The following is a 26,314-nucleotide window of genomic DNA, read 5'->3' as shown; positions in this document are numbered from 1 at the left end:
CAGTTCAACTTGCAGCTGCCCAGCACACCGACGCCGCGGGATGAGTACTCAGTCCGGCCACCCAAACACCACTTCCCCCGCTTCGATGGTGATGCGCCCCGCGTCTGGCTGGATCGCTGCCTAGCATACTTCGAGCTGTATAGGGTGCCGCCGCACAACTGGGTCGCGACGGCGGCGCTCTATGTCGAAGGGCACGCAGCACTGTGGCTTAGAGCCTTCCGTCAGACACATTCAGATATTACTTGGGAGATGTTCCGGCGTGCAGTGGTGGAGGAGTTTGGCCCAGAGGAATTCGAGTCAACGATGCACAATCTTCTTCAGCTCCGTCAGACAGGAACAGTGGTTGAATACAGACAACAGTTTGAGGTTCACATGTATAATCTGATTGCCCTCGACTCGACCCTGAGCTCCAAATTTTTCGTCACCCAATTCTTGCTTGGCCTGAAGGATGACCTGCGCGCCGCCGTGCGTATTCAGGCACCCACCAGCATCACCAGGGCGACAGTGTTTGCCAGGATTCAGGAAGAGGAATTGGAACTTCAGCGTTCCAGATTCAGACCGCCATCTGCAGGCAGACCACCACCATTGTCGGGCATAGTACCACCACTAGGACGGCCACCTCCTGCACCATCAGCGCCCTCTCCGACCGCTCCAGCACCGCGGATCGCCCTAGCACCAAAGCCAGCCGCGGAAGACTTCGGGCGTGAGCGGCAGTTGCGGGATTACAGACGCCAACACGGCCTCTGCTTTCGTTGCGGGGACAAATACTCCCGTGATCATCAATGCAAACGCTCTGCTCAGCTACTGACGATTGAAGTGGGCAATTTTGGAGAAGTACTCTCTGATGATGCAGTGCATGCCCTGGAACTATTGGATGAACCTGCAACCACCGATGCTACTTGTTGTCTCCTATCAGCTCACGCCGTGGAGGGCACCGAAGCACCAGAAACTATTCGACTGCGTGCCACAGTGGGTGATCAAACTATGTTGCTGCTCGTCGACTCCGCCAGTACGCACAGTTTTGTGAACTCCACATTTGCTCAGCGCATCAAAGCTCCAACAACAGATATTCCAGCAATCAAGGTTCGAGTCGCCAACGGACAGAGCCTGAACTGCACGGCTATGGTGCCTCAGCTAGCCTGGACCTCCCACAGACATACCTTTGCCACAGACATGCGCGTCCTCGATTTAGGAGGCTATGATGCAGTGCTCGGTGTGGATTGGCTGGGACAGCACAGCCCAATGCAGTGTGACTGGAACCTGAAGACCATGCAATTTGATCGTCGGGGAGAAACAATTAAGCTGACAGGTGTGCGCACTGGTGATCAACATCAACTCACAGCCCTAGATGCTGCAACCTTATGGCAAATGCATGACGCTAACGACATATGGGGGGCAGCTTTAGTGGAGATTCAGCTAACATCTGAGACGACATCCGACTCTGACACGCCTACTCCGCCTACCATTCAGCGCATCCTGACGGAGTTCAGTGACATCTTCGAGGAACCAACCCAACTTCCTCCCCATCGACAGTACGATCACGCCATTAATCTGGAGCCAGGTGCAGCACCTGTCAACTGTCGACCCTACCGGTACTCTCCGTTACAGAAAGACGAGATTGAACGTCAAGTGGAAGAAATGCTTCGCACGGGCATCATTACACACAGCATGAGCCCCTTCGCAGCCCCGGTGCTCCTGGTCAAGAAGAAGGACGGAACATGGCGTTTCTGTGTGGACTATCGACGTCTCAATACCGTCACAATCAAGAACAAGTTTCCTCTTCCTGTCATCGACGAACTCTTGGATGAACTCTCTGGTGCCGCCTTCTTCTCCAAAATTGACTTGCGAGCGGGGTACCATCAGATTCGCATGCGTGCGGGCGATGAGGAAAAGACGGCCTTCAAGACCCATCATGGTCATTTTGAGTTCCGCGTCATGCCCTTCGGCGTCACCAACGGCCCGCCCACATTCCAATGTGTGATGAACTCGGCGTTCGCCGGGCCAAATCGTAAGTTTGTGATCACTTTTCTTGATGACATTCTCGTCTTCAGTCACACCTTGCAGGAGCATGAAGCTCATCTACGCACAGTCTTCTCCATCCTCCGTGAGCATCAGCTATATGCCAAGCTTTCCAAGTGTTCGTTCGCGCAACCCCAAGTCGAGTATTTGGGCCATGTAATCTCCAAAGAGGGCGTGGCCACGGATGCGAGCAAGACCAGTGCCATGCGCGCGTGGCCCACACCGACAAATGCCACAGAATTGCGCGGGTTTCTGGGCCTCACCGGCTATTACCGCAAATTCGTGCCGCCTTATGGGATTATCGCCAAGCCCCTCACTCAGCTCCTCACCAAGAAAGGCTTCGCCTGGTCGGCACAAGCACAAGCAGCGTTCGATCTGCTCAAGGATGCCATGGTAAGCACGCATGTCCTGGCGTTGCCTGATTTCTCACGCCCGTTCTCTATCGAGACAGACGCGTGTGACACAGGGGTGGGCGCAGTCCTGGTGCAAGACGGCCACCCAATCGCCTACCTCAGCAAGGCTCTGGGCATACGCAATCAGCGTCTATCGATCTACGAGAAGGAGTTCCTCGCGGTGATCATGGCCGTGGACAAGTGGCGCACTTACCTCCAGCGCGCCCCGTTCGTCATTGTCACGGATCATAAAAGCCTCTGCCATCTCGGCGATCAACAATTGGAAACAGAGTTGCAGCGCAAGGCCATGTCTAAGATGGTGGGTCTCCAATTTTCTTTCAAGTACCGCCGCGGCACGGACAATGGCGCAGCTGATGCACTATCCCGCGTCGGTCACCTGCTCTCTCTGGATGCCCTCTCCATCTGTCAGCCCCAATGGCTCCAGGAAGTAAGCAACTCCTATGAAACTGACACGGACAGTCAAGATTTGCTGCAACAACTCGCTCTGTGCAGCCCGGATGATCAAGGTTACGAATTACGCCAAGGCACCATTCGCTTCCAGAACAGGATCTGGATTGGCGCCAACACAGCCCTACAGACCAAATTGATCAACGCATTCCATGCAAGTGCAGTTGGGGGACATTCGGGAGTGACAGCAACTTATCAACGTGTCAAGAAACTGTTCGCTTGGCGGGGTCTGAAACAAGCAGTGGAAGACTATGTTCGTCAGTGTTCTATCTGTCAGCAGGCCAAGCATGAACATCTGAAAACACCTGGACTACTACAGCCACTCCCAATTCCATCAGAACCGTGGCGGGACCTCACTATGGATTTCGTCGAAGGATTGCCAGTGTCCGAGGGCTACGAGGTGATTATGGTGGTGGTCGACCGCTTCACCAAATATGCCCACTTTGTTCCTCTTCGCCATCCATTCACAGCAACAACAGTGGCTCGAGCATTTTGGGATAACATTATCAAGTTGCATGGAGTACCCCACTCGATCGTATCGGATCGCGACCCGGTTTTCACCAGTGCAATGTGGCGAGCTCTTCTGGAGGCAGCAGGAACAAAACTCAGCTATTCCACAGCATATCACCCGCAGACGGATGGTCAGAGTGAACGAGTCAACCAATGTCTCGAGATGTATCTTCGGTGCGCCGTACACGACCAGCCAAAGAAATGGCGACAATGGTTACCTACTGCAGAGTTCTGGTACAATACCACCCATCACTCCTCGCTGAACACTTCACCCTTCCAAGCGCTATATGGCCAGGAGCCCAACTTGGGAGGACTGCCCACACTGGCCCGCACGATACCACAGGATACTGATGCAGATTTGGATTGGGCTACACATAATGAACAACTCCGTGTTCAGCTGGCCCGGGCTCAAAACAGATACAAGCAAAAGGCTGATCGCCACAGGACAGATCGCTCTTTCCAAGTGGGTGAACAAGTTCTTCTGAAGCTGCAACCTTATGCTCAATCTACTGTGGCCAACCGTCCCTGCCCCAAATTAGCATTCAAGTTCTTCGGACCATTCACCGTCGAGCAACGGATCGGTTCTATGGCTTACAAACTGCAGTTACCATCAAACAGCCACATTCATCCGGTCTTCCATGTATAACAGTTGAAGCCATTCACACCTGACTACTCTCCGGTCTTCTCCGAATTGCCTCGTCCGCCCGACCTGACTGCTGCACCACTACAACCCGAGTTGATACTGGATCGCCGCATAGTCAAGAAAGGTAACACCTCAGTCGTGCAGGTCTCTATTCAGTGGTCCTCGCTCTCTCCAGATTCGGCAACATGGGAAGACTACACCGTCCTACGTCATCACTACCCCAACGCTCCATGCTGGGCTCAAGACGCTCTCGCTCAAGGGGGGGAAATTGTCACACCTGCTACGATGTAGCGGTGGACTAGCAAGGAGAAGGAGTAGCACAGGAGAGTTGTGGGCTGAGCCCACTGGGTCTGGCTTGGGCCGCATGTGGCCAAGCCGTCCGTCGTGTGTGTGTGCCTGTACTTATGGAACCGTCCTCTGTTGGACAAGGCAGCGAAGGAAAAGTCTGAATTATTCTCATCTCCTTCTCCAACCTCACCTACTCTCTGTTCTTCCTCATCCCCCACTCCGATCCCCTTCCTGTGGCGACGATTTCATCGATCGGTCGTCACACTCAGAGGTATGGCTCAAGAGGAATATACATGGACACAGAGGGGGCAGCAACAATTTCTGAATAAATTGCAAAGGCCAGGACTTGAACTAAAGACCTTAGGTCCTGATACCATGTTAAGCTTCATGCCCTAGCCAACGCAGCCAAAAGTCCGAACTAATGGAAAGGGCTAGGCAATCCACATATACACTTCAACATACTCAAACTTGACTTTCGAGGGGTCTGTTAGAGATGCTCTTAGGAATTTGTGCCCGTAAGGTTGAAGTTTGAGGTAAACCATGTCAGCCATTTGCAGTGTTCTTTCTTTCCTATGCTTGTTAGGATGCTTTTCCAGTCTTGCCAGAGCTTGAAGAAGATTCCCAAACTGAACATCACTTCAGTATATTCTCTGTCAGTAGAAGGATTGTTTCATGTTCATGTAGAAGTGACATCTCTGCAATTAGGGGTGGTGGTCTGCCATACAATGCTTGAAAGTGAACCGTTTTGAGGGTGGCGTCAAAGCTTGGGTTGTACCACCACTCAGCCAGAGGACCAATTTTGTCATTTATATGCGTTTGTTGAAGGACATGCTTCTCAGGTAATTTTTGTTGGTTAATCCTGGCACGTTAGCTAGTCTAGTTAGGACTTAGTTTGTGTACTGTTTCACTTCCCATTTTTAGCTGTTCTCACTTGGCGCGTGAGACATACATGTGGGAGCTACGCCCCACACGAACGAGCTGAACCCAAGCCCGAGTCAGTGGGATGGCACGGAAGAATCGGGTGCGGAACACGATCAGCACAATCGTCTTTCCTTTTGGATAAATAGAAGGGACAAGAAGAAAACCTGCAAGCAGTACGCAGCACAAAATTCTCATGTGTTCCATGTGCTTGCATTCTGCCTGATCATCTGCGGCGGCGTACCGCACTCCCCCAGCAGGCCAAGTCCCCGGCAACAGAGCCCCTGTAGCTCATTCACGACGACCTTTGTGGGCCAATCTCACAGCCAACGCTATGCAGGAGGCGCTACTTCCTTCTGATTGACGACTATAGCCACTTAGCGTAGTTGGTTCAGCTGTCGACTAAGCACAACCATCGTAGACCACGTCTTTACATCGCCCCTCGATTTGATTCAGGTAGGTCAGGGAGCCTCTACGATTAGCCAGCTTCAAGCCCCAATCAAGCATGACCCCGGCGAGACATCCATGGCTCTGCATCCGCCGCCCCTAACGCAGGCAGTGGCCTGGGATGGTGGCCAGTAATTCAATTATTTTAGACGCAGTTAGGTTTTGTTAGAAAAACCAGTTAGTTATGATGACCCATCATTGCGGCTGTAATTTCCGTGATTGTAGAGCAGTTTGCTTTAATAAAATAAAGGATACACTCTCACTATAGAAAAAAGGGAGTTAGCTTTCTGTGATGTAGTAGTCGTGACTGTAGCCGCAGCAGTTCGATCTACAAAAAGTAGAGCAGTTTGCTTCTGAAAAAACTTTCACTTACAAAATGGGAGTTAGCTTTTCTGTTATGTAGCAGTTCGCTGTGTAAAAAGGGAAAAAGTTGGTGAGAAAAAAATGCAGCTGTTCACTCAGGCAAAAAAAGCAACAATCCGCTACTGAACACTCAGACAGTTTGCTATGCAAAGAGCCGTGGAAGTTAACTCATCCAAATTCAGAAGTTAGCATGTAAAAAGAAGTTGGATTAAAAAAAAGGAAGTTCAATATAGAAATAAATCTGAGATAAAAATGCCAGCTTGGAAGTTTCACAATGTGACCTCGGGTAGTTCACTCGTTAGGTATGATCAGTTCCACTTCCTGGTTTCCAGCAATTATGCATTTGCGTGCTATAGCAGTTGACTTTATATTTCCAAGTAGGCGAGATGTGTTTTATTTTCATGTAGACAAAAACATGCAGAAAGTTAAGATTTTCAAGTAGCCGAGATGTGTTTTTATTTACACGGTCGTGGCCGTTCGGCAGTTTGCTCCTTCATCCAGGGCCGTCCGCTGTTTTTCAGTAGGGTAGTTAGCATCTTCCCGTAACAGTTCGGGCATTACAACGATGTATCATTTGCATCACTCGACAAACGGTTGAAATTTCATAGAAAATACTTTTAGAAACTGACCTTAAACCTGTAGGTTTTTGGAAAATGTTCAACATGAATCGCCTTATCAACAGCTTTCCAACAAACTATCACTTTCATCGTTCCAATAAACGGTCTAAAATTTTCGGCCAAACTCAGTGCAGAAAAAAGCCCGAGGGCAGTTGTTATAAAAGAACGTGCAGTTAGCTTTTTTTGTTTCCGGCACCGGCAGTTAGGAAGGGTCGCAGAATAGGATCCGGCAGGTTGTAGAATAGTTAGAATGCGCACACACACACACACACACTCACTTGATTTTTTCCTCTGCTCTTGCTACTAACAGAATCAAGCAAGTGAATCAGTAAGGTGCTATGTAAGATGTAGTGTGATGTACACCATGAATTAAAGCTAAAGAGTAATAGGACAGCAGACCTGGAAATGCCTCATATGCAAAATTGGCTCACACCCAACCTCCGCAACCAATTTCCCAAGGGAAGTCTTAGCATTCAATCGACTAGCCTGATAAACAGATAAACTGTTGTCTTCACCAGGAAGCTGCTGGCAGATTTTAAGTAGCGACTCAAGAGAATTCATCTGCGAACAATGGAACATTTATATCATGAGCCCACAATTAATCATCGGAAATTCAGGGTGATACCAGGAAACACATTGTACATTAACTGCCAGAGAAGATCACACATTTTACAAGATCAGAGCAACTGAACAACTGCTACATTACCAAAACAAACAACAGTCGACATCGAACCTGCTCGTATGAATACTTGAGGAGTTCCAGATGAACATAATCCAAAAGAGGGCGAAACATTAATATAGAGAGCAAAATGAATTTATGACTATGACAAAATAAATTTATTGATATTATGTTGAACTCATTGAATGTCAAATCGCACATTATCAGTAAAAGAAAAGGGAGAAGCCAGACCTTCATGTAAGGGCATGATGCACAGCCACCATGGATAGAGCACCCTTCACCAGAAAACACACCAGGCACAATATTAATCTGTTCTAAATCATTCGCTACTGAAGAGCCGAAATGATGGGAATCATCAATAGATGTCTTAGAAATTGCGTCTGACGAAACAGGGAACACAATTTCTACTTCAATGCTAGCACCTTCTTTGGAAGATTCATAGGAGTCAAATAATTGCCGGACAGCAGCAACAATCGAAGTGATCATTCCTGATTCTGTTCCCAATACAAACTGAAGATGATCATCAACATTCCGATCCAGAGCTTGCTTCAAATGGTATTTAATGAAATCTAAGATATTCTGAGTGGATCCAACTACTCCCATTCCCCTCGTCTTTGCTTCCATTGACAAAGAGAACATTTCTCCTGGGACTTCAAAGTGTGCAGTTAGAAATGCATCACAGTATTCCTCCTTTATTTTCTCCACAACTTCATGGCCAAACATATCATGCACAATACAGTTACCATTCTGCACATATATATATGCAAACAATGTCATACATGCAAAAACTGCAGAATTAGAAGTACGATGTTATGATGTGTGTGAGCACCCCGGTGGGCGAGAGGTGGCAGCCGCCATACCTTGATGCGGTGCAAAAATAATATAGTATACCTACGCATAATGTGCTATCGGTATGCTCGTTGACTCATTGTATCGCTGATAAAGTCACCGTTCGGTGGAATGGGCCACACAGACGCAGGCCCATGAGGCCTTGAACTACTGAACCAATCGCCCCATACCGCATGAAGCCAGCCAGCGACCCGAGACGCACTCCAGCACATGCAACAACCCTAGCGAAACCTCCACGCTTTGCTCTTTGTTTCTTACCGTGGCAGCGGCTAGTCAGGCCAGGACGTGGTGGGCGACGAGATGGCCGACGGCGGCCATGGGCTAGGCGTCGAGCAAGCGTGAAGGGTTGCGGTTGGGGCCTAGCAGGCGGCAGTAGCCAGTTTCCCAGCTCGCCTCCTTCACAGGTCACGGCCGGCAAGCAACAGTGCGGCGTGTCGCCACACCTATGTAGTGTTACTATTCATCACACAGGGTGCAGAATAAGTTATTCTTCACCCGAGGTAATCTTACAATCGTTTTTTAAATAAATTAAATTTGGAATACAAATAGTTACATTCATAGTGATTCCCTATGTAAAATTTGGCATAAGAAGACAAATATATAGGTCATAAGACAAAAAATATAGCATTTTATGTGTATTTTACACTATGTTTTTACGTTTGTAATTTTATGTAACATAAAATAATTTTTACGGTGATTATATATTCTCTTACGTTCTCTTTTTAGGTCTAAAATAAGACAAAATTTACGAAATGTAAAATTACGGTGTATTGATGTTAAATCAGAGGGGGGTGAAGAATAATCATTCCTCACCCAGGGTGACGAATAGTCAATCCCGCCCCATAATTACAAATGTAAAAACATAAAAAGCAATTTTTCTGGTCTTATGACCTATTTTTTTTCTTATGCCAAATTTTACGTAGTGAATCAATATGAATGTAACTATTTGTATTTCAAATGTAATTTATTTATGAAATGATCGTAAGATTACCTTGGGTGAAGAATAACTTATTCTGCACCCTGTTTGGGGCACCTAGGTACCCAGGCACCTTGCCTAGATGTCGTTCGATTGCATCGTGATTGTGTTGTGATGATGGGAATATGGGTTATTGGATTTGATCTGTTAACAAATGAGCTCATATTTTAATTTATATCTTTGTCGGAAAAAAACTTTCGATACTTGTTTGCATGGTTTTGATGCGTGTCAATTATGTCAATAGATTACCTTCCATAGATGTTTGCATGGCGTACCTTATATGGAAAGAGAAATCTGATTATTTAATGTGCGTCACAATTGTACATTAGTGAGATCAAGTCTATACCAATATAAAAAGACCCAAAGGGGCAGATCCAATTAATCTCGGCCATCAAACCATGCCAGTCCAACGACCGACATTGCTTCAATGGTGAGCTCTCAACATGTTGAGTGTGCAATTGATAGCATACCAAATATCAACATCTATATTAATCTCATAATTAACACGTAACTGATATCCTACCTAATATCAACGCGAAGTTGATTTTCTCCCTAATATCAACGTGCATTGCACGTGCTCATTTACTAGTAATAGAAAAGCTTCCATACTATTGCCATGTAAAATATAGTAATAACTTTTAGCACTTCATATGCAGGGATTTTTATGTGAGTATATACTCATTAGATTTTTCTGTATGTATATATCCCAACATTTCTCTACAGCTACGTTCCCGGTGTGAAATATACGAGTTCATACCTCAATAATAGAGATATTATACCTAATTGTTTTTCCATATTCCCCTAAATCTACATACCCAGGCGTGAAATATATTAATATATACGCCAATAATACGTAGGTATTATACCTAATTGTTTTCAAGTACATAGTCCAAAAATAAGTGGGTATGCGAAATTGAATTATATGCGTACATACCCCAATATTTCTCTACAACTATATACCTATTCTGTACAACTACATACCCTGGCGTAAAATATATGACTACATACCCCAATGATACATAGGTATTATACCTAATTGTTTTTGCATATTTCGCTACATACCTCGGCGTGAAATATATAAGTACATACCCGAATAATACCTAATTGCTATTATATGAGTACATACTCCAAAAATATGTAGGTATTATACCAAATATATGAGTACATACCCCAATAATATGTAGGTATTATACCTCGGCGTGAAATATATGAGTACATACCCCAATAATACGGGTATATACTCGCCAAATGATATGAAATTGGTAGTATCCAATACAATTACGGATATGAAAAATTGAGAGTACTCAATATACTTTTAGGTATGTGCATGCTCATCATATTTATCTACAAGTGCATACCCTCACGTGAGAATTATGAGTACATACCCAATGATACATAGGTATTATATGTAGTCACAAAGCGTGTATGATACCTAACTTTTTTTCGGGATGTATGTCTACGCAAATATGAGAGCATGGTACCGAATCAATTTCAGTGTATAGTCACAAATACGTAGTGTACAACTTCTGCATGAAAATGTATGAGAGAAGGAAAGCAATAAAAGGAGATGTACTAATTCAGGGAATTTCTCATACATGGAAAGTCTTGCATGCAAATACTAGGAAACAAATCAGAATTTCAAGAAACTGCACTGACGGGTTGGACCCGATCAAGGTGCCCAGGCACCTAGGTGCCCCAAACATTTTACATATATATATATAGGGAAAATACATCCTACTACCGGGTGTAGTCACACCCATGTCTCATATACTACCATGTGGTAGTATATATATTACTTTATCATTTTTAGTATGTTCATATACTATATCTAAGATACTCCAAAGCGAGTTATGTGAAAAAATTGGATGTGAGCCCATGTTTTTATCATATTTGTGAAATACGTACATATTTGTACATAAAAAGGAGTATCATCAAAATATAATACATACTACCTAAAAAATAGTATATATAGTTATATACTACCTAAAAATTCTTACATACTACATACTACGCATACATACATTCCGGTATGATGGATACTACCTAAAACGTACAAAACAAAAATGGGAGTAACTACACCCGGTAGTAGGAAACATTTGTCCTATATTTGTGTGTGTGCAGAATTGTTGCTATCATAGCTTACTGAAGAATTAGTTATCTTAGCCACAAGCCTTTAACTTGTGATTCATGCCGGGTAGGAAAGGAGAAAAAGGTGAAAGCATTTTGCTGATTTTTTGCAGTCCGTTCGGCAGGAAAAAGCTGCAGAGGTGGGGGCAGCGTACTGGGTGGTAGTCCAACTAATGCATACAGTTTGAGCGTTGGGTTAGGACATCTCAACGCCGTGCCGCAAATCCCCCACAAATTCCGGACCACGGTGTCCGGGCCATTTTTGCCATCCAATGCAGTGCCTCATATGTCCGCGGAAGGAAGACGACTCTGACGGAAGCGGCGACGTCGACGGAGCGGACTACGGAGATCCCGCCGGCGGGAGGCCATGCTTATGAGTGAGATTTTAGTTTAAGTTTTGGATGCCGTGGAATTAAGATGATGAGCCATACAATGAAGTTATGGGAGAGAGTCATTGAGCACCGCTTAAGAAGAATGACAAGCATGACCAAAAATCAATTTGCTTTCATGCCTGGGAGGTCGACCATGGAAGCCATTTTCTTGGTACGACCACTTATGGAGAGATACAGGGAGCAAAAGAAGGACTTGCATATAGTGTTCATTGACTTGGAAAGGCCTATGATAAGATACCGTGGAATGTCATGTGGTGGGCCTTGATGAAACACAAAGTCCCAGCAAAGTACATTACCCTCATCAAGGACATGTACGATAATGTTGTGACAAGTGTTCGAACAAGTGATGTCGACACTGACGACTTCCCGATTAAGATAGGACTGCATCAGGGGTCAGCTTTGAGCCCTTATCTTTTTGCCTTGGTGATGGATGAGGTCACAAGGGATATACAAGGAGATATCCCATGGTGTATGCTCTTTGCGGATGATGTGGTGCTAGTTGACGATAGTCGGACGGGGGTAAATAGGAAGTTAGAGTTATTGAGACAAACCTTGGAATCGAAAGGGTTTATGCTTAGTAGAACTAAAACCGAGTACATGATGTGCGGTTTCAGTACTACTAGGTGTGAGGAGGAGGAGGTTAGCCTTGATGGGCAGGTGGTACCTCAGAAGGACACCTTTTGATATCTGGGGTCAATGCTACAGGAGGATGGGGGTATTGATGAAGATGTGAACCATCGAATCAAAGCCGGATGGATGAAGTAGTGGCAAGCTTCTAGCATTCTCTGTGACAAGAGAGTGCCACAAAAGCTAAAAGGCAAGTTCTACAGGACGGCGGTTCGACCCGCAATGTTGTATGGTGTTGAGTGTTGGCCGACTAAAAGGCGACATGTTCAACAGTTAGGTGTGGCGGAGATGCGTATGTTGAGATGGATGTGTGGCCACACGAGAAAGGATCGAGTCCGGAATGATGATACACGAGATAGAGTTGGGGTAGCACCAATTGAAGAGAAGCTTGTCCAACATCGTCTGAGATGGTTTGGGCATATTCGCAGGCCTCCGGAAGCTCCAGTGCACAACGGACGACTAAAGCATGCGGAGAATGTTAAGAGAGGTCGGGGTAGACCGGGAGGAGTCCGTTAAGAGAGACCTGAAGGATTGGAGTATCACCAAAGAACTAGCTATGGACAAGGGTGCGTGGAAGCTTGCTATCCATGTGCCAGAGCCATGAGTTGACCGCGAGATCTTATGGGTTTCACCTCTAGCCTACCCCAACTTGTTTGGGACTAAAGGCTTTGTGTTGTTGTTGTATTTTAGTTTAACTTGTCAAAATCATCCGGTTTTAATGTAGTATGTCAAACTTTGCATGAATTAGGTCCGGTTTGCACGAAATTCGTCCGGTTCGTTCAATTTTCGATTGAAATGCGGGCTGACGTTTCGGGCATGTGGTTGGGTGGCCGGCTCCCGTATCCACGTGGTGGAACCTTCAGGTGAAACGGGGAAGGGCTGCTGCGGGTCTGCTGGCTGCTGTTGAGCACGCGGTGCAGATGACGTGACAAGTCATGGGCATGTGGGCGGGTTTGTAAAGGTTTTCGTCCAATTTTCTGCTAGTTAACTGGGCAACTCTCACTTTCTGCTTATAACTAATAAAAAAATGCAGTTGCACTGGATTTTTGGCTAGTCATACAATGTGCAGGCATGAGTACCATACTCTAATGTTCAGTTTAACTGCATAAAATGCATGCAAGAAAGTGAGAATAGACTGTCTAATTTAGCACAGAAAAAGGTACAGAATCAGACAAACCTGATAGTAATGAAGACGTTGTAATAATGAACTTATAGTTTTCCTGTTGTGATCTGGATGTATCTCTGTAATCTCTTCATCTGACATGATAGTCATTCTCTTAAATAGGTCTGCTATGTTCGCACCCATATAGGAATCAGGACCATACCAGACATTAAGATCTGGTATTTCGGCAAATGCCTACAAGGTAGGTGGACAAGTGAGCATAATGATATAATAAAGAGATAAATATAATAAACCTTGCTGGAAAATAATGCAATGCAAATCCACCAAGATATATAATACTGATACAAGTCAAACGACTACCTGTAGTATAGTTGCAACAACATTGGAAGAGGTACAGGTTATCGTAGGAACAAGTTCATGAGTATGAGCTTTTGTTTCCAGTGAGGTATTGATATAAATGACATGTAAAGAAGGAGGAGATCTTGATGCCGTCTTAAGAAAATGTGTATAAGCAGAACTTGAAGCAGCATCTGCCAAGGAACAACCAATTTGCTCGCTGGACATTCTATAAACACCAACCTGCGTACGAATCAGTAAACGAAGGGGTGAGAGACAGAGCGAGAGAGATGGAGGGAGGGAGGGAGGGAGGGAGGGAGTGGGGGTCAAATAAATAAGACATAAACAGCTGTTGGTTATCAAAACATTGGGAATTCAAAATATGATAGTGTCCACTAATAGTTAGGTTACAGTTCTCTAAATTGCCAGTCTTGACTGGTTTTTATAATGCAGTGAAGTAACAACAAAACAAAATTAATTATGTCAAGAATCCAGTCAAAAAACAACAATGGCATATGATGGTCCCATGTAACGCCATTTCACCAACAGGATATATCGAAGTGCATATAAATACTCCCTAGAGCTTAAGGGCATCTCCAGCCGCGCCCCCAGGAAGGCCTCCCTAGGCGATTTTTTCGCGCCGGCGCCAAAAAAACGGCCCAGTCGCGCCCCCAGGAGCCCGATTTTCGCCGGCCTGGGCCGAAAACAGCGCCGGCGGACCCAGGCCGAACCCGGCGCGCTGGGGGGCGCCCGGGGGCGCCGGGGCAAACTGTTTTGGCGCGAAACAGCCGCGGGCCCGCCGCGTCAGCGACACGGCGCCTCGTCTTCCCCCAATGGCCTCGGTTCCCGCGGGGAATCAATGCCAAGGCTGCCGCCGGTCAGCCTTGCCATTGATTCCTCACGGGCGGCGCGTCACGGGACGGCGCGCCGACGCCTCCCCTCCCTCGCACGCGTACACACGGGTGCGGCGCGGCTATATAGCCGGTGGCCTGCACTCGCCTGTGCCCACACCAACCCCGCCCCTCGCCCTACCTCTCCCGAGCGCCGCCGCCCAGCCCCTCCCTCTTATCTCTCTACCTCTCCTGAGCCCGTCGCCATGGCGGAACGCTACCCCGGAGACGAGGCGGCGGCCAACGGCTTCGGCCGCCGTTCGCTCCGCGAACAGGAGTCCTGGCTCCTGTTCCAGGCGAACATCCCGGCGTCGCCGGACATGTGCGCCGGGCCGACAGGGTGGAGGCTCAGCGCCGGGGGAGTGCCCATTCCCCCGTTGTCCGACGCCGTGGCGAAGCCGAAGTACTTCGCCGAGGAAGTCGAGGTCGTGCGCGCCTCCCTCACCGACGCCCAACTCTCCCTCCCCCAGTATGCCGCCGACAACCACGCGGCTTGGGCGGCGTATTTCAAGCGCCGCAAGCAGCAGCGCTTGGCGTCCATCAACGGCGCGCCGGTGGTTGGCGGCCGGCAGAACAGCAAGGGGCGCCAGCTGTGGTGGGGCGTCCCCGGCCGCACACTCGAGGGCGTGCTGACGTACCTCGAGGGCGGCAACGACCCGCCGTTGGCGTACCCGGCGAGGGCGGCCGCCCCGGCGCAGCACCGACGCGCCGGGCCATGGGCGCCAAGGAGGTTCTGGTCCTCCTCCCGATCTTCATCGCACTCCTCCGGCACTCCGGCCCTGCTCGGCGTCAAGGCCGAGCCCGCGGCGGAGACGCCGCTCGGCCGGCGCACTCGTAGCGCCGGCATCGTCATCAACGAGGGCGGCCGGCGCGCCTACTCGTCGGCTCCTCCTCCGCGCTTCGTCAAGCCAAAGACGGAGCCGGGGCTCGCGTCGGTGAAGACGGAGCCGGGGCTCGCGCCGGTGAAGAAGGAGCCGGCCGCGCCGGTGACGACGGAGCTCGACGACGACGACGCGGCCCTGGAATGGACGCGCAGGGACTCCATAGCGATGGAGAAGGAGCGCTTGGAGAAGGCGAAGGAGCGCCAGCGCGCCGCCCTGCTTCGCTTCACGGAGCGTCAACGCGGCCGTGACGAAGGCGGAGTCGTCGTCATCTGCGACAGCGACGACGACGACGACGATGCGCCACCATCAGTCCGCCATGGCGACGCCGGGCAGGGGCCCAGCAGGGGCGCCCGCGTCAAGGAGGAGAAGGCCGACGACGACGATGGCGGCGACTTCAGCCAGTTTTTCCTTTAGATTAGTTTATGTATATGTGCTATGTAATGAAAATCCGCGAACTTCGCCGAAATGTGCCGAAATTTATCGTGTTTGGCCGAAATTTATCGTGTTTTAGCCGAACTTCGCCGAACTTCTTTTATTTTAAAACGTGCCTGGGGGCGGCCTTGGGGCCGGCGGCTGGGGACCAACTCGCCCCCAGGCCCAATTTTTGTGCCGGCTCACCCCCAGGTGGCGATTTTAGGCGCCCCCTGGGGGGCCAACGGCTGGAGATGCCCTAACTCTTGCGCTGTGTTGTGTCCACAATGAAAACATATATAATACCACAAGACTTCGCAATACATAGTGAAAGACTGAAAGTCAATGATACTAACTGATAAAAATACCTGAGTAAATCCTGCTTGATCAAGTATTGCACGGACATTTTCTGACATGAAGTCAACACCTAGCACAGCGATATATTTGCATCCTGATTCAGCCATCTGAACAGCACTATCTGCCATTACCAATGAGTCGGATATGTGAATGTGGGGCCATTGCCTCTTTGCAGCAGTTAGTATGCCTTGCACCTCAGGATCCATGTAGAAATGGGCCACAATTCCAATTTGTTTCTCTCTGAGGGCATTCACAAGCTCGGAAATCTTGGACTGGTCAGGAGATAAAAACTTCGCCTGCAAATTAATAATTAAAACTAGTCAACATGTCTTTATACTCCATGAAGAGACAGCAACAAACTTACACTACAAAATATGTAGCATTTAACTTATCTTTCATTTGCTAAGATTTAAAATTAAAACTTAAATAACTTTGCAGATATCAGCATCTTTCAGTGGACGTTTAGCCTTTCACATTTTTCTCTCAGCTACTCCCTCCGTCCCATAATATAAGAGCGTATTTGTGTCAAAAATGCTCTTATATTATGGGACGGAGGAAGTATATTGTAAGGTTTAAGGTTTGTTATTCTTAACTTGATGAATGGTCTATTCCATAAATATCAAAAAGTGATAGTCGGTGCCTCTTTGGCAAGGATTTTCCTGCCAAAGTAACAACATCTCCAATAGATGGTTTCTTTCAGGTCGTTAGGAAGATCATTCACATCATTGAATTTTTGGTAGATTTAGAAAGAAAGAAACTGTAATCTCCAACAACAAATGTTCTTATGTCTAGATCTGAAATATCTCACGTGCGCCCTTCTAAGAAATGGAGGTGTACTATTGGACCAATAGTATCGGAAGCACCCTTATTAGAGCATCTCTAACAGATGATGTATAATAGGGCAGCCAAAAATAGTTTCAGGGCACCAAAAAGTGGGTTTAGGGCAACAGAAATTTTTAGAACTACCAAATGTTCAAACTGAAACATGAATTCAAACTTAAACACAACGACACGAGTTCAAACTTAAACATAAAGACTCACCACCATATTTCGTCTCAGTACTACGCACACACTAATCATCATCCCCGCAGTCGACACGGTTCCAAAGCTCCATGAACGACTATGTCTCACTATCCAACTCTTCTTCTTCGTTGTCATCGGACTGGAGTTTGATCACCGAGGGGTCTGCCTCGTCCTCCTTGATCGCCCTTGAGGTGCCAGTCTCGTCCTCCTTGATCGCCTTCTTGCCTTGTGTGTCCCTACTAGCAAAGAACTCGTACTCCGCCTGTGCAAGGTGTGGATTTTCCGCGGCGAACCTCGCCAGAGCCACCTCATTGCTCTCATGGACAGAGCGCTGCTACATAACTAGGCGGTCTTCCTTCTCTTGCTTGCGAGGCACAAGCCGCATTTCGGGAGCAAGCAAGGAACTCCGCCACCTCCTGGCTCGTGACTTCCGCAAAGTTTAGCTCGAACTTCGGCTAGCGGTACCTCCAAGCCACGGTGTCATAAGCGCGCGTCTCAAAGGTCCCAAGCCAGTGTCGCATCTTGTCGCACAAGATCTCCACGGCGTAGCGGCCGGACGGCCGTTGTCCAATGCCGCGGAAGCTTGTGTTGCTCATGGGTTCGGCGTTGTGGCGCGGCATCCTCGACGGTGGTGGTGGAGGGGCGGCAGATTCGGTGGTGTGGTGGCCGGCCAGATGCAGGGGCGGTGGATCCGGCGACGGGGCGGTTCGGCGGTGAATCCAGCGATGGGGCTGTTCGGCAGTGGCCGGAATCGGTTGACGCGACGGTGATGGCGGCCGAATGGGGTGGAGCGGTGGCCGGACGGACAGAGAGGGCGGTGGATCCGGCGGTGGTGGTGGTGGCTGGATTCAGCGGCGGGGTAAGGGGAAGCGGCTGCAGGGATGAAGTTTCATGAGACCGGTTGGGCTGCACGCAGCTACGAGATTTGTTCTGCGGCAGCCGGCTGCTGCTCTATATTTGCAGCACTCGAGGCCAAAAATATGTGGCTGCCCTACAAAAATTGCAGCACGGTTTAGGGGATAGAGCAGCTGCTGGAGCACCATTTTGGGGTCCAAATGCCATCTCCAACAGTTGCCCTAGGGCACCAAAAATGCTTTGGAGTAAAATTTGGGTCATCAGAAAGTGATATTTTCGGCACCAAAAACTGTCCAACTCCAACAGCTGCCCTAAAATAGGCACTATTCAAACATATTGTTTTCTCAAACCAACATCGAAACTACTTGATCACATTGCATACTTCAACAAACTCCTGAACATTCATAGTTCTAAACATGCAACGATCTAAACATCCAAACATAGTTTAGAAGATGGTACTCCTACCCACATACTACTCGTCATCGTCATCATCAGCCTGTGTGTCGACAGCATTCCAGTGCCATGGTCTCCTCTCAGAGGTACTGGACTCCTCACTCTCGCCATTGTCCTCGCTCTCGTCATCGGACTCGAGCTTGATCACCTTGGAGGGGCCAGCCTCATCCTCCGTCTTGCGCTCATTGTCCCTCTTCCAGAACCACTCCTTTGCCTGCACGAGGTGCGGATTTTCCGCGGCGAACCTCGCCATCGCCGCCTAATCACTCTCCTGGGTGTCCCTCTGCTCGAGGATGATGCGGGTCTCCCTCTTCGCCGTGCAGGACACAATGTTCACTGATGGACCGATGAACTCCGCATTCGCCTGGGTCTCGATCTCCGGAAAGTTGAGCTCCGAACGCGGCCAGCTGATCCTTCAAGCAGCAATGCCGTAGGTACAAGCGGCGATCTCCGTCGTCTCGAAGGTGCCGACCCAGTGCTGCTGGACGTCACAATGTAGCTTGGCGCCGTAGCGGTTGGACTACCACAGCCGAACACCGCAGAAGCTGGTCTTGCTATTCCGCGCGCATTTCAGCAACATTGTCGGTGATGGCTGCCGATTGGAAGAGGGGGCGACGGATGCGATGGTGCGACACGGCGCAACAGCGGTAGCGGTGGGATTCGGTCGGTGGGGCGTTGCGGCGCCACGGCGGTGAAATGGGGTGATGCGGCGCCGCGGTGCGGCCGATTGGAGGAGGGGCACCACGGATCCGGGCGGTGGGGTGGTGCGGAGGTGGCCTGATCCGGCCGGATTTTCAAGGGCGGCGGTGGCACAGGAGGGTTTGTAGCTGCGAGAGGTTGCGGGAAGTTTCTGACTATGGGAGTTAGGCTGCGCACGCCTCGTTTTTAGCTTTGCGGCAACGGCGCGACTGTCGCGCCTGCATTACCTTTTTTTGGGCCACCCTAAAAAAATTTGACACAACAAGGGTAGCTGTTGTTGCAGCATTTTTGGCCCCAAAAGCCCTAAAGAGCGGTTATGCACTAATATAGGGCAGCTGTTGGAGATGACCTAAAACGGTTTTTTGGGCAGCTGCCCTATTACAAATCATCTTTTGAAGATGCTCTAAACGGTTGATCCTTCTAACTGTTGCAGCTCTTTTAGGCAAAGTAAAGACTTGCATCTTTTTTTCCAAAGAGGCGCCCTTTCATTGTCAGAAAAGAACGAAGCATGTAAGTAAGAAATATGTGTGGTGCATACTGAATATGCCCAAGCAAGTCCACACAAAGTAGAAGGTAAGGCCAACTCCACCGCGCGACCCCGTCCTGTCCGGCCCTGTCCGTTTGGGGTAAAATGGACAAACCGGACGGCCCAGCGCGCGGGAGCAAACGGACTTTTGTCCGTTTTGTGTCCGCTTTCGACCCATCCGCGGCCCAAGTTTGCGCCGCTTTTGGGGTGAAACGGGCACCACGCGGACGCGCGGGCCGTCTGCGCGTGTCCTCCCCTGGCCCGCCCGTCGGTGGCACAGGGCGGGCCTTTTTCTATCCGCCCCCCTCCCTCCCTCCGGTCGCACCCTCCTCCACTCTTCCACACTCTTTCCCTCGCTGCCGCCGCCGCCGCTGCCATTGCAGCCGTGCAGTTCGGACGCGCGCTCGCCCAGCCCCTTCCCCTCGGCGCCGCCGAGCTACCCAACCACGGCCACCTGGTTTGCGCACCCGCCGGCCGGATTTGGGGCGGATCCGGTCGGTCTTGAGCTCGCCCGGCTATGGGAGGCCGGGCCGCGCCATGGACTGGCCGGGCACCTCGCCGGAAGGCCCTGGCAGGGCCGCAAGGCCACATGCAGGCAGTGGCTCCTCCTCTAGCCGCTCGGATCTGCACCGTCGGTGGTCCACCGGCAGATACACGAATGGCGGTCGGCCAGGCTCGGTGCTTGCCCAAAAGCTCGTCGGCGCACCGTTGCCACTCATTAAGTGCGACCACTGCCCAAGGATGGTCGTGCGCCGCGTGTCTACAACGCCGAAACATCCCGGATGGGTGTTCATCAAGTGCTTAAACGATGGGGTATGTGCTCTTTTTAGCTTCGTTTGTGCTCTAGATTTGACTAGTTGTGCTAACTTCAAATTTTATTGTGTAGCATGGATGCAAGTTTTGGTATTGGGAAGAAGAGTACATCGATATATTGATAGAGCGAAATTTAGTACATGTTCATGCACTTTTAGCTAGCATAGAGGCTGTAAATGAGACAAGTGCACTTGTTGCTAGATTAGAGGCTAGACAGGAGACTAGGTGTGAGGAAGCAACATCTACTTCTGGCTTGAAGAAGAAAGGAGGATGCTAGATCGAGCCTCCACAGATCAACAATGAGTGCATCGAGAAGGCCCTAACCCAACTCAAGGGAGCAGTTATGGAAGTTGGGTATCTTCTAAAATGTATTCTTGTGGTTCTTGTTTTCTTTGGTCTTGCTTTACTAGTCAAAATGTGATGATGTATTTTTCATGTACCAAAAATGAATGATGAAAAAAAGTTAAGGACTTGCAAAGAAAAATGTACACGGACAGGATGCGGCCACGTGCTGGGCGCACGGCCACCGCATCCCAGGACAGACCCGGACACGACCCATCGCCCTACCCAAACGGACAGAATCCGGACAAAACGGACGTCTGTTTGGGGTCGCGCGGTGGAGTTGGCCTAAGAGTCACGCCGACACAGGCACTGTCGATCCGATTATTATAGCCATAAGTCTCCATTCTTGACCATACACATAGCTATGACCACATCGCAGATTCTAGAAAAAGGAAAAAGGCGAAACGCAACAACCAATAGAAAAGCACCTTTATAATTATCCGATGCCATTATAGTGAGGAAGGTCAATTTGCACCCAGCTTTGGCAGATTCTACACGTCATATATTCAAGCCCGCCACTGCTTTCTTAGCTACTTCCTCCGTTCTGAAATAGATGACCCAAATTTATATTAACTTTGTATTAAAAGTTAGTACAAAGTTGAGTATCTATTTTAGAACGGAGGGAGTACTTCTTAGTCAAACATGTGAGTACTAATTTCCAATTTGTGGAGACATGGACACGTCTTTTCCATGAGATCATGCAGAAAAACCAACTGACTAACAGCAATAATAAGCTAGCCGAAAGAAACAGCGCTCACCTTGGCCTCGGCGTAGCTTCCTTGCGCGCGGACGGCGCCGTCCCGGCCGATCACGAGCGACGGGAACGGCTCCCCAGGACGCCTGCCCTCGCGCGCCGCAATGGCTGCCCGCGCCCGCTTCTGCATGCCGACGAGCACGTTGTGCCACGTATTGACCCGGGACCGCGCCCCCGCGGCCACACCGAGCGGCGCGAGATCGGCGGGGTCCACGTCGAGCACCTCCTCGGGGCCCGCGCCGTCGAGCGCGGAGACGAGGCAGGAACAGTACCCGCGCGAGAGCTCGGAGTCGGAGTCGGCCGCGAACCGCATGCGTCCCGAGCGGTCGCAGCTGCCCAGGAGCCAGACCTGCGCGACGCACCCCATGACGCGGTTGGCCGCGACGCGGTCCGCCTGGGGCAGCCGCGGGAGCGCGGCCGCGTACGCGAGCAGGCGGCGCGCGCGGTCGGCGTCCGGAAGAGCGCCGAACTCCTCGGCGAGTAGGCGGAGGCGGAGGCGCGGAGGAGCGACCTCCTCCTCATCGGACGCAGTGCACGGGAGGGGCGAGGGCGGAGGAGAGGCGTGGGAGTGAGAGCAACAGACGGCAAGGGAGCCGCGGGTGCGTGGAAGGGTGCGAGAGGGGTTGAGTGGCGGGAGGAGGCGGGGCTTCGTGGAGAAGGCGACGAAGGAAGCGACGGCGGCAAGGGTGGAGGTGTCCATGGAGATGGAGGTGGTGTGGTGCGGGGACATGGAGGTAGCGCGTTTTTATTGGAAACGGCTTGAGATGGGTGGGAGGAGGAGGCGTAGGCTGTGCGCGTCCTTTTGTAGGGGACCGAGGCATGGTTCTTGATCCGGGGCTGGCAGGTTTTGTTTTTTTTTTTTTTTATTTAGGCTGGTTGTAATGAAAAGTATCATATATTAATATCATGCATATATGATATTAGTGTATGATACTACATCCATAATGCAAAATATAATATGTTGGTATCATAAAATACTATATTTATTATCATGCATGACACAAAGTAGCACATCATTTAATATGTTACGGTATCATGATATGATACTCAAGCATCTTTTTTTTATTTAGTTCTATTCCATCTCATCAAAATTACTTAGTTAGCATATATGATACTATCATTGCGGGCAGCCTTAGATTGTCAAGGGTTGGATCTTATTGAGAATGGTTAAGTCTACTATAGGAATATATACGTTGATGTTTCTTGATTTATTTGCATATGCATCTTCACATGAAGTTGCATGTCTCAATTTAGTTATTTGTTTTATTACTGTGAAATCTGCAGGCCGTTCCACTGATGCTTCTAGCCCTTGTACTCTCTTTCGGTCACCGAAAGACCAAAGACGTGGCTGCTCGATCAGACATGTCTCCCTTCCGAAAGTGACTGAAATATGTATGGTATGCGTTGATAATTTATGTTGTTGGCTTCGAAATTGCATCTTTACTCGGGATCTTAATTACCTCAGTCTCCCCGGCACGTTGTTGGTGTTGCCTGGTCATACGGTCTCAGGTGTATACACATTTCTCTCATTTACCTACGGAGCTATGCTTTCCTAAATTCGTCATGCCTATTTGCAAGCATCGTGCATTGCTATATCAGTTACCCCTTGAAACCTATATTTGGTGTCAATAATGTTTATTTTTCTTCTTTTGGACTTGTGATGTTCGGCCTAGGTTGCCAAAGATATTCAAGGAATTGTGAAATAAAAAGAAATAATAAATTTGTTCTTGGCCGCAACGCATGGAGACCTTGCTATAGAACATATACAATTTTAATTTTTTTGGTTGTTTATTATGCATGTGTTACTTTTATATTTTAGCAATAGTTTGATCATTCAACTGAATATGCAGGGTTTCACAATAGTGAGCATATGAATTTTGTAGTTTCATAAAATAAATCAAATATGAGAGATTGAAATATAGAAGTTGAGATTTAGAAATGTCGTTGGAGTTAAAACAAGTTATCCGGGAGAACCTTTATAGGGGAATCCCATATGCATAGATTCAGGGGAGATAGTTTGAAAGAGTTGTTGGACTTGCTTTAGCTCCCATTACCAATCTATAATACTTAAATAGTTCATCCCCACTATTTTATATCTTTTGACATGCAAGCTGTCCACATCAACAACGGTCACCTCAGCAGATCAATCTAGCCTCGTCAGCAATCCACTCACAAATAATCAACGAATCATTGATGCATTTTTACATTCTTTCATGCCCATCCTTGGTCATCAAAGCGTCCTGTCTTTTCCTCTTTCGCCTTCTAGCAATTTTTCCCTTCCACGGACCACTCTCCCGCACCATAAAATTCTACAAGCACCAGTATGTGCCCATTAGGCCCGCTGCATCTTGATCCTTCTTCATTCCCCACTCCTATCTCGATCCCTACATCTTCATCTCTCCGCGACCCTTTCTTCTCTATCGACAGCTACCTTCGCCCTCACCTCATGTCGCCCATGGGTGCCTTGCCACAGAGGTAGTGGTTGCCTACGATCTACAGCTGCATCGTGCTATCGACCTACGGCTGAAAAGCGGATCTTGGGCGCACGGCCGCAGCCTGCCCGGAGAAGCCGATGGCCGTGTTATCTTCTCGCCATCACCGGTGTGGAAGGTGGGAGGAGCCCGGGGCTCTAAAAGATGTGAGTCAGATTTAGATTTTTGATGTTTTGCCTTCACGAGTTCCAATTCAACAGTTGAACGTTGAATCATATTTCCTTTCACTGAATCTTGCGATTGGCTGTTTGTTAATATCATTCAACAATCAACATCAAATTGGTTTGTCACACCCTGACTCGCCACCAGTGTCCACGCCCAAGAATAAACCCTCTCCAGCGGTAGCGATGCACTGGAGGAAGCAGTCGACGCAGGAGTCGCTCAACGAGGCGAGACCAGCTATGGCGACCAGTGGAGCAGTACACATTCCTTCTGTGCTGGCAGGGGGGTCCCCACGGCTGTCGCAACTGCGTCCCCATACAAAGTGTCGTTACCGGTGCCAGCGTGAAGTTCAGGTTATGCGTCCTGACCATCGTCCCTGTGGACTCTCCATTCCCCATCACAATCTTTTGTAGTAGTACTTCTCATCGAGATGTAATTATTGGTTAAAAATGGTGTTTTGCAGTATCGTACATCATGTTAAAACAATATCTTGATTCTTCCTGAAAAGGGACACTAAAGTCACTGTATTCTTTTGTCTAATTTTAGCTGATCTTGGAAGTGATATGTTAGTTGGTGCAGTCTAACTCTGAACTCTATTCTAATTTTCGTTTTCATACTGAAAATAAATTCCCACTCACGTAGCCATTTGAAGGTATTCTGTGATGCAGCCTATTTATGGATGTGTCTTTTATGAATAACATGAGTATTTTGATGTTTATAAAGGTCACTTTTTTCTTTATTCTAGAGTTTCCTTTCTGTGAGTTTCCTGTGTTAATATACAGTGTATTGGCTTCAAGATGTATGCATGCGGCTACTGACTCTCTTACTTATAGTGATGTCAAATATGACGATAATGAAGGAAGGTAAAGATATTTTTCCATGTCATGGCTATATACACGGTGTCCGATGGTATTTCCATGTATCCCTATTTCTCTAACTGCTTTATCTTTTAAAGGTAATAAAACCTTATTTATTACACACATGCCGAATTATGCATTGAGGAATAGCATAACAAATTGAATACGAAATGTTTGGTTCGCACTCGATATATTGGTGGGTGAGAATCTAGATGAAAATGGTTATGCATAGTATAAAATAAAAAAATCCAGTATCTCAGTCCTTCTCTATTTCTCACTGTCTCAAATCTCAACTACAAATTCTCCTGCATATGGATGGACCAACCATGAGAGTTGAGATACCTTTTTTTTGCAAGCTTGACACCACCTCGATGATTCCATTTTTGTAAAGGTAATCACCCATTAGTGGATTACTTTGTTAGTTTTTTCTGCAGAGTTATGCTATCCTCATATGTTTGCAAGGTGAAGCCTTATGACCCTATCAGTACTAATGACATATGTATAACATTTTTTTACCTACTCATGCGAGATGGATACAAGTAAATGTACATGGGAGCTCTAATGGAAATTGCACACGGTCAAGACATGGGTTTATATGGTATAGCAAGGTGGTGATGTTTTAGTTGTAGCTTGAAAGTTTTTTCCCTTGCGGATGATGCAGACTTGGTAGCATATAGTGAAGCTCTAAACCAGTTGGTTCCATGTGTGACGACAATATAATCCTACATTATGATTGTTCATCTATTGTCCAAACTTCGAATGAAATAAGTAGAAGGATCAATGTTACTTACCTATATACCATTACAGTCATGTATCATTCAAAAGAACGTTGTCAAGGCAAAATCATTTCTAAATTATTCTGCAGACCTTTTTAGGACAGTCAGTTTGCATGGTAAAACATCAGTTTTAGGCAATATTTTCCGCAACAAGCGTGCGGGGAATCATCTAGTTCCTCTAATAGTTCCCCTCTACCCTAACCACGCGACATGCTCGACCTACATGCCAGTCCCCTCCAGTGGCGG

At 48.2% G+C, this 26,314-nt stretch overlaps 1 protein-coding gene across 2 annotated transcripts in view; it reads right to left on the bottom strand.

The window, feature by feature from the left end:
* Positions 1–22,561, bottom strand: part of LOC119300730 (quinolinate synthase, chloroplastic-like) — a 33,713-nt gene extending 11,152 nt beyond the window's left edge. For both annotated transcript variants that reach the window (XM_037577629.1, XM_037577630.1), the window contains exons 1-6: positions 21,786–22,561; positions 16,328–16,612; positions 13,799–14,017; positions 13,493–13,672; positions 7,576–8,091; positions 7,065–7,226 (exon numbers count right to left, since the gene is read on the bottom strand). In XM_037577629.1, the coding sequence (XP_037433526.1) occupies positions 7,065–7,226; positions 7,576–8,091; positions 13,493–13,672; positions 13,799–14,017; positions 16,328–16,612; positions 21,786–22,511 (2,088 nt within the window). In that variant the 5' untranslated portion in view covers positions 22,512–22,561. The remainder of the gene's footprint in view (positions 1–7,064; positions 7,227–7,575; positions 8,092–13,492; positions 13,673–13,798; positions 14,018–16,327; positions 16,613–21,785) is intronic.
* Between the last annotated feature and the right edge of the window lie 3,753 nt (positions 22,562–26,314).

Source organism: Triticum dicoccoides, chromosome 5A, assembly GCF_002162155.2.
Source record: "Triticum dicoccoides isolate Atlit2015 ecotype Zavitan chromosome 5A, WEW_v2.0, whole genome shotgun sequence".
NCBI lineage: Eukaryota > Viridiplantae > Streptophyta > Magnoliopsida > Poales > Poaceae > Triticum > Triticum dicoccoides.
This window is presented reverse-complemented; position numbering and strand designations above follow the sequence as displayed.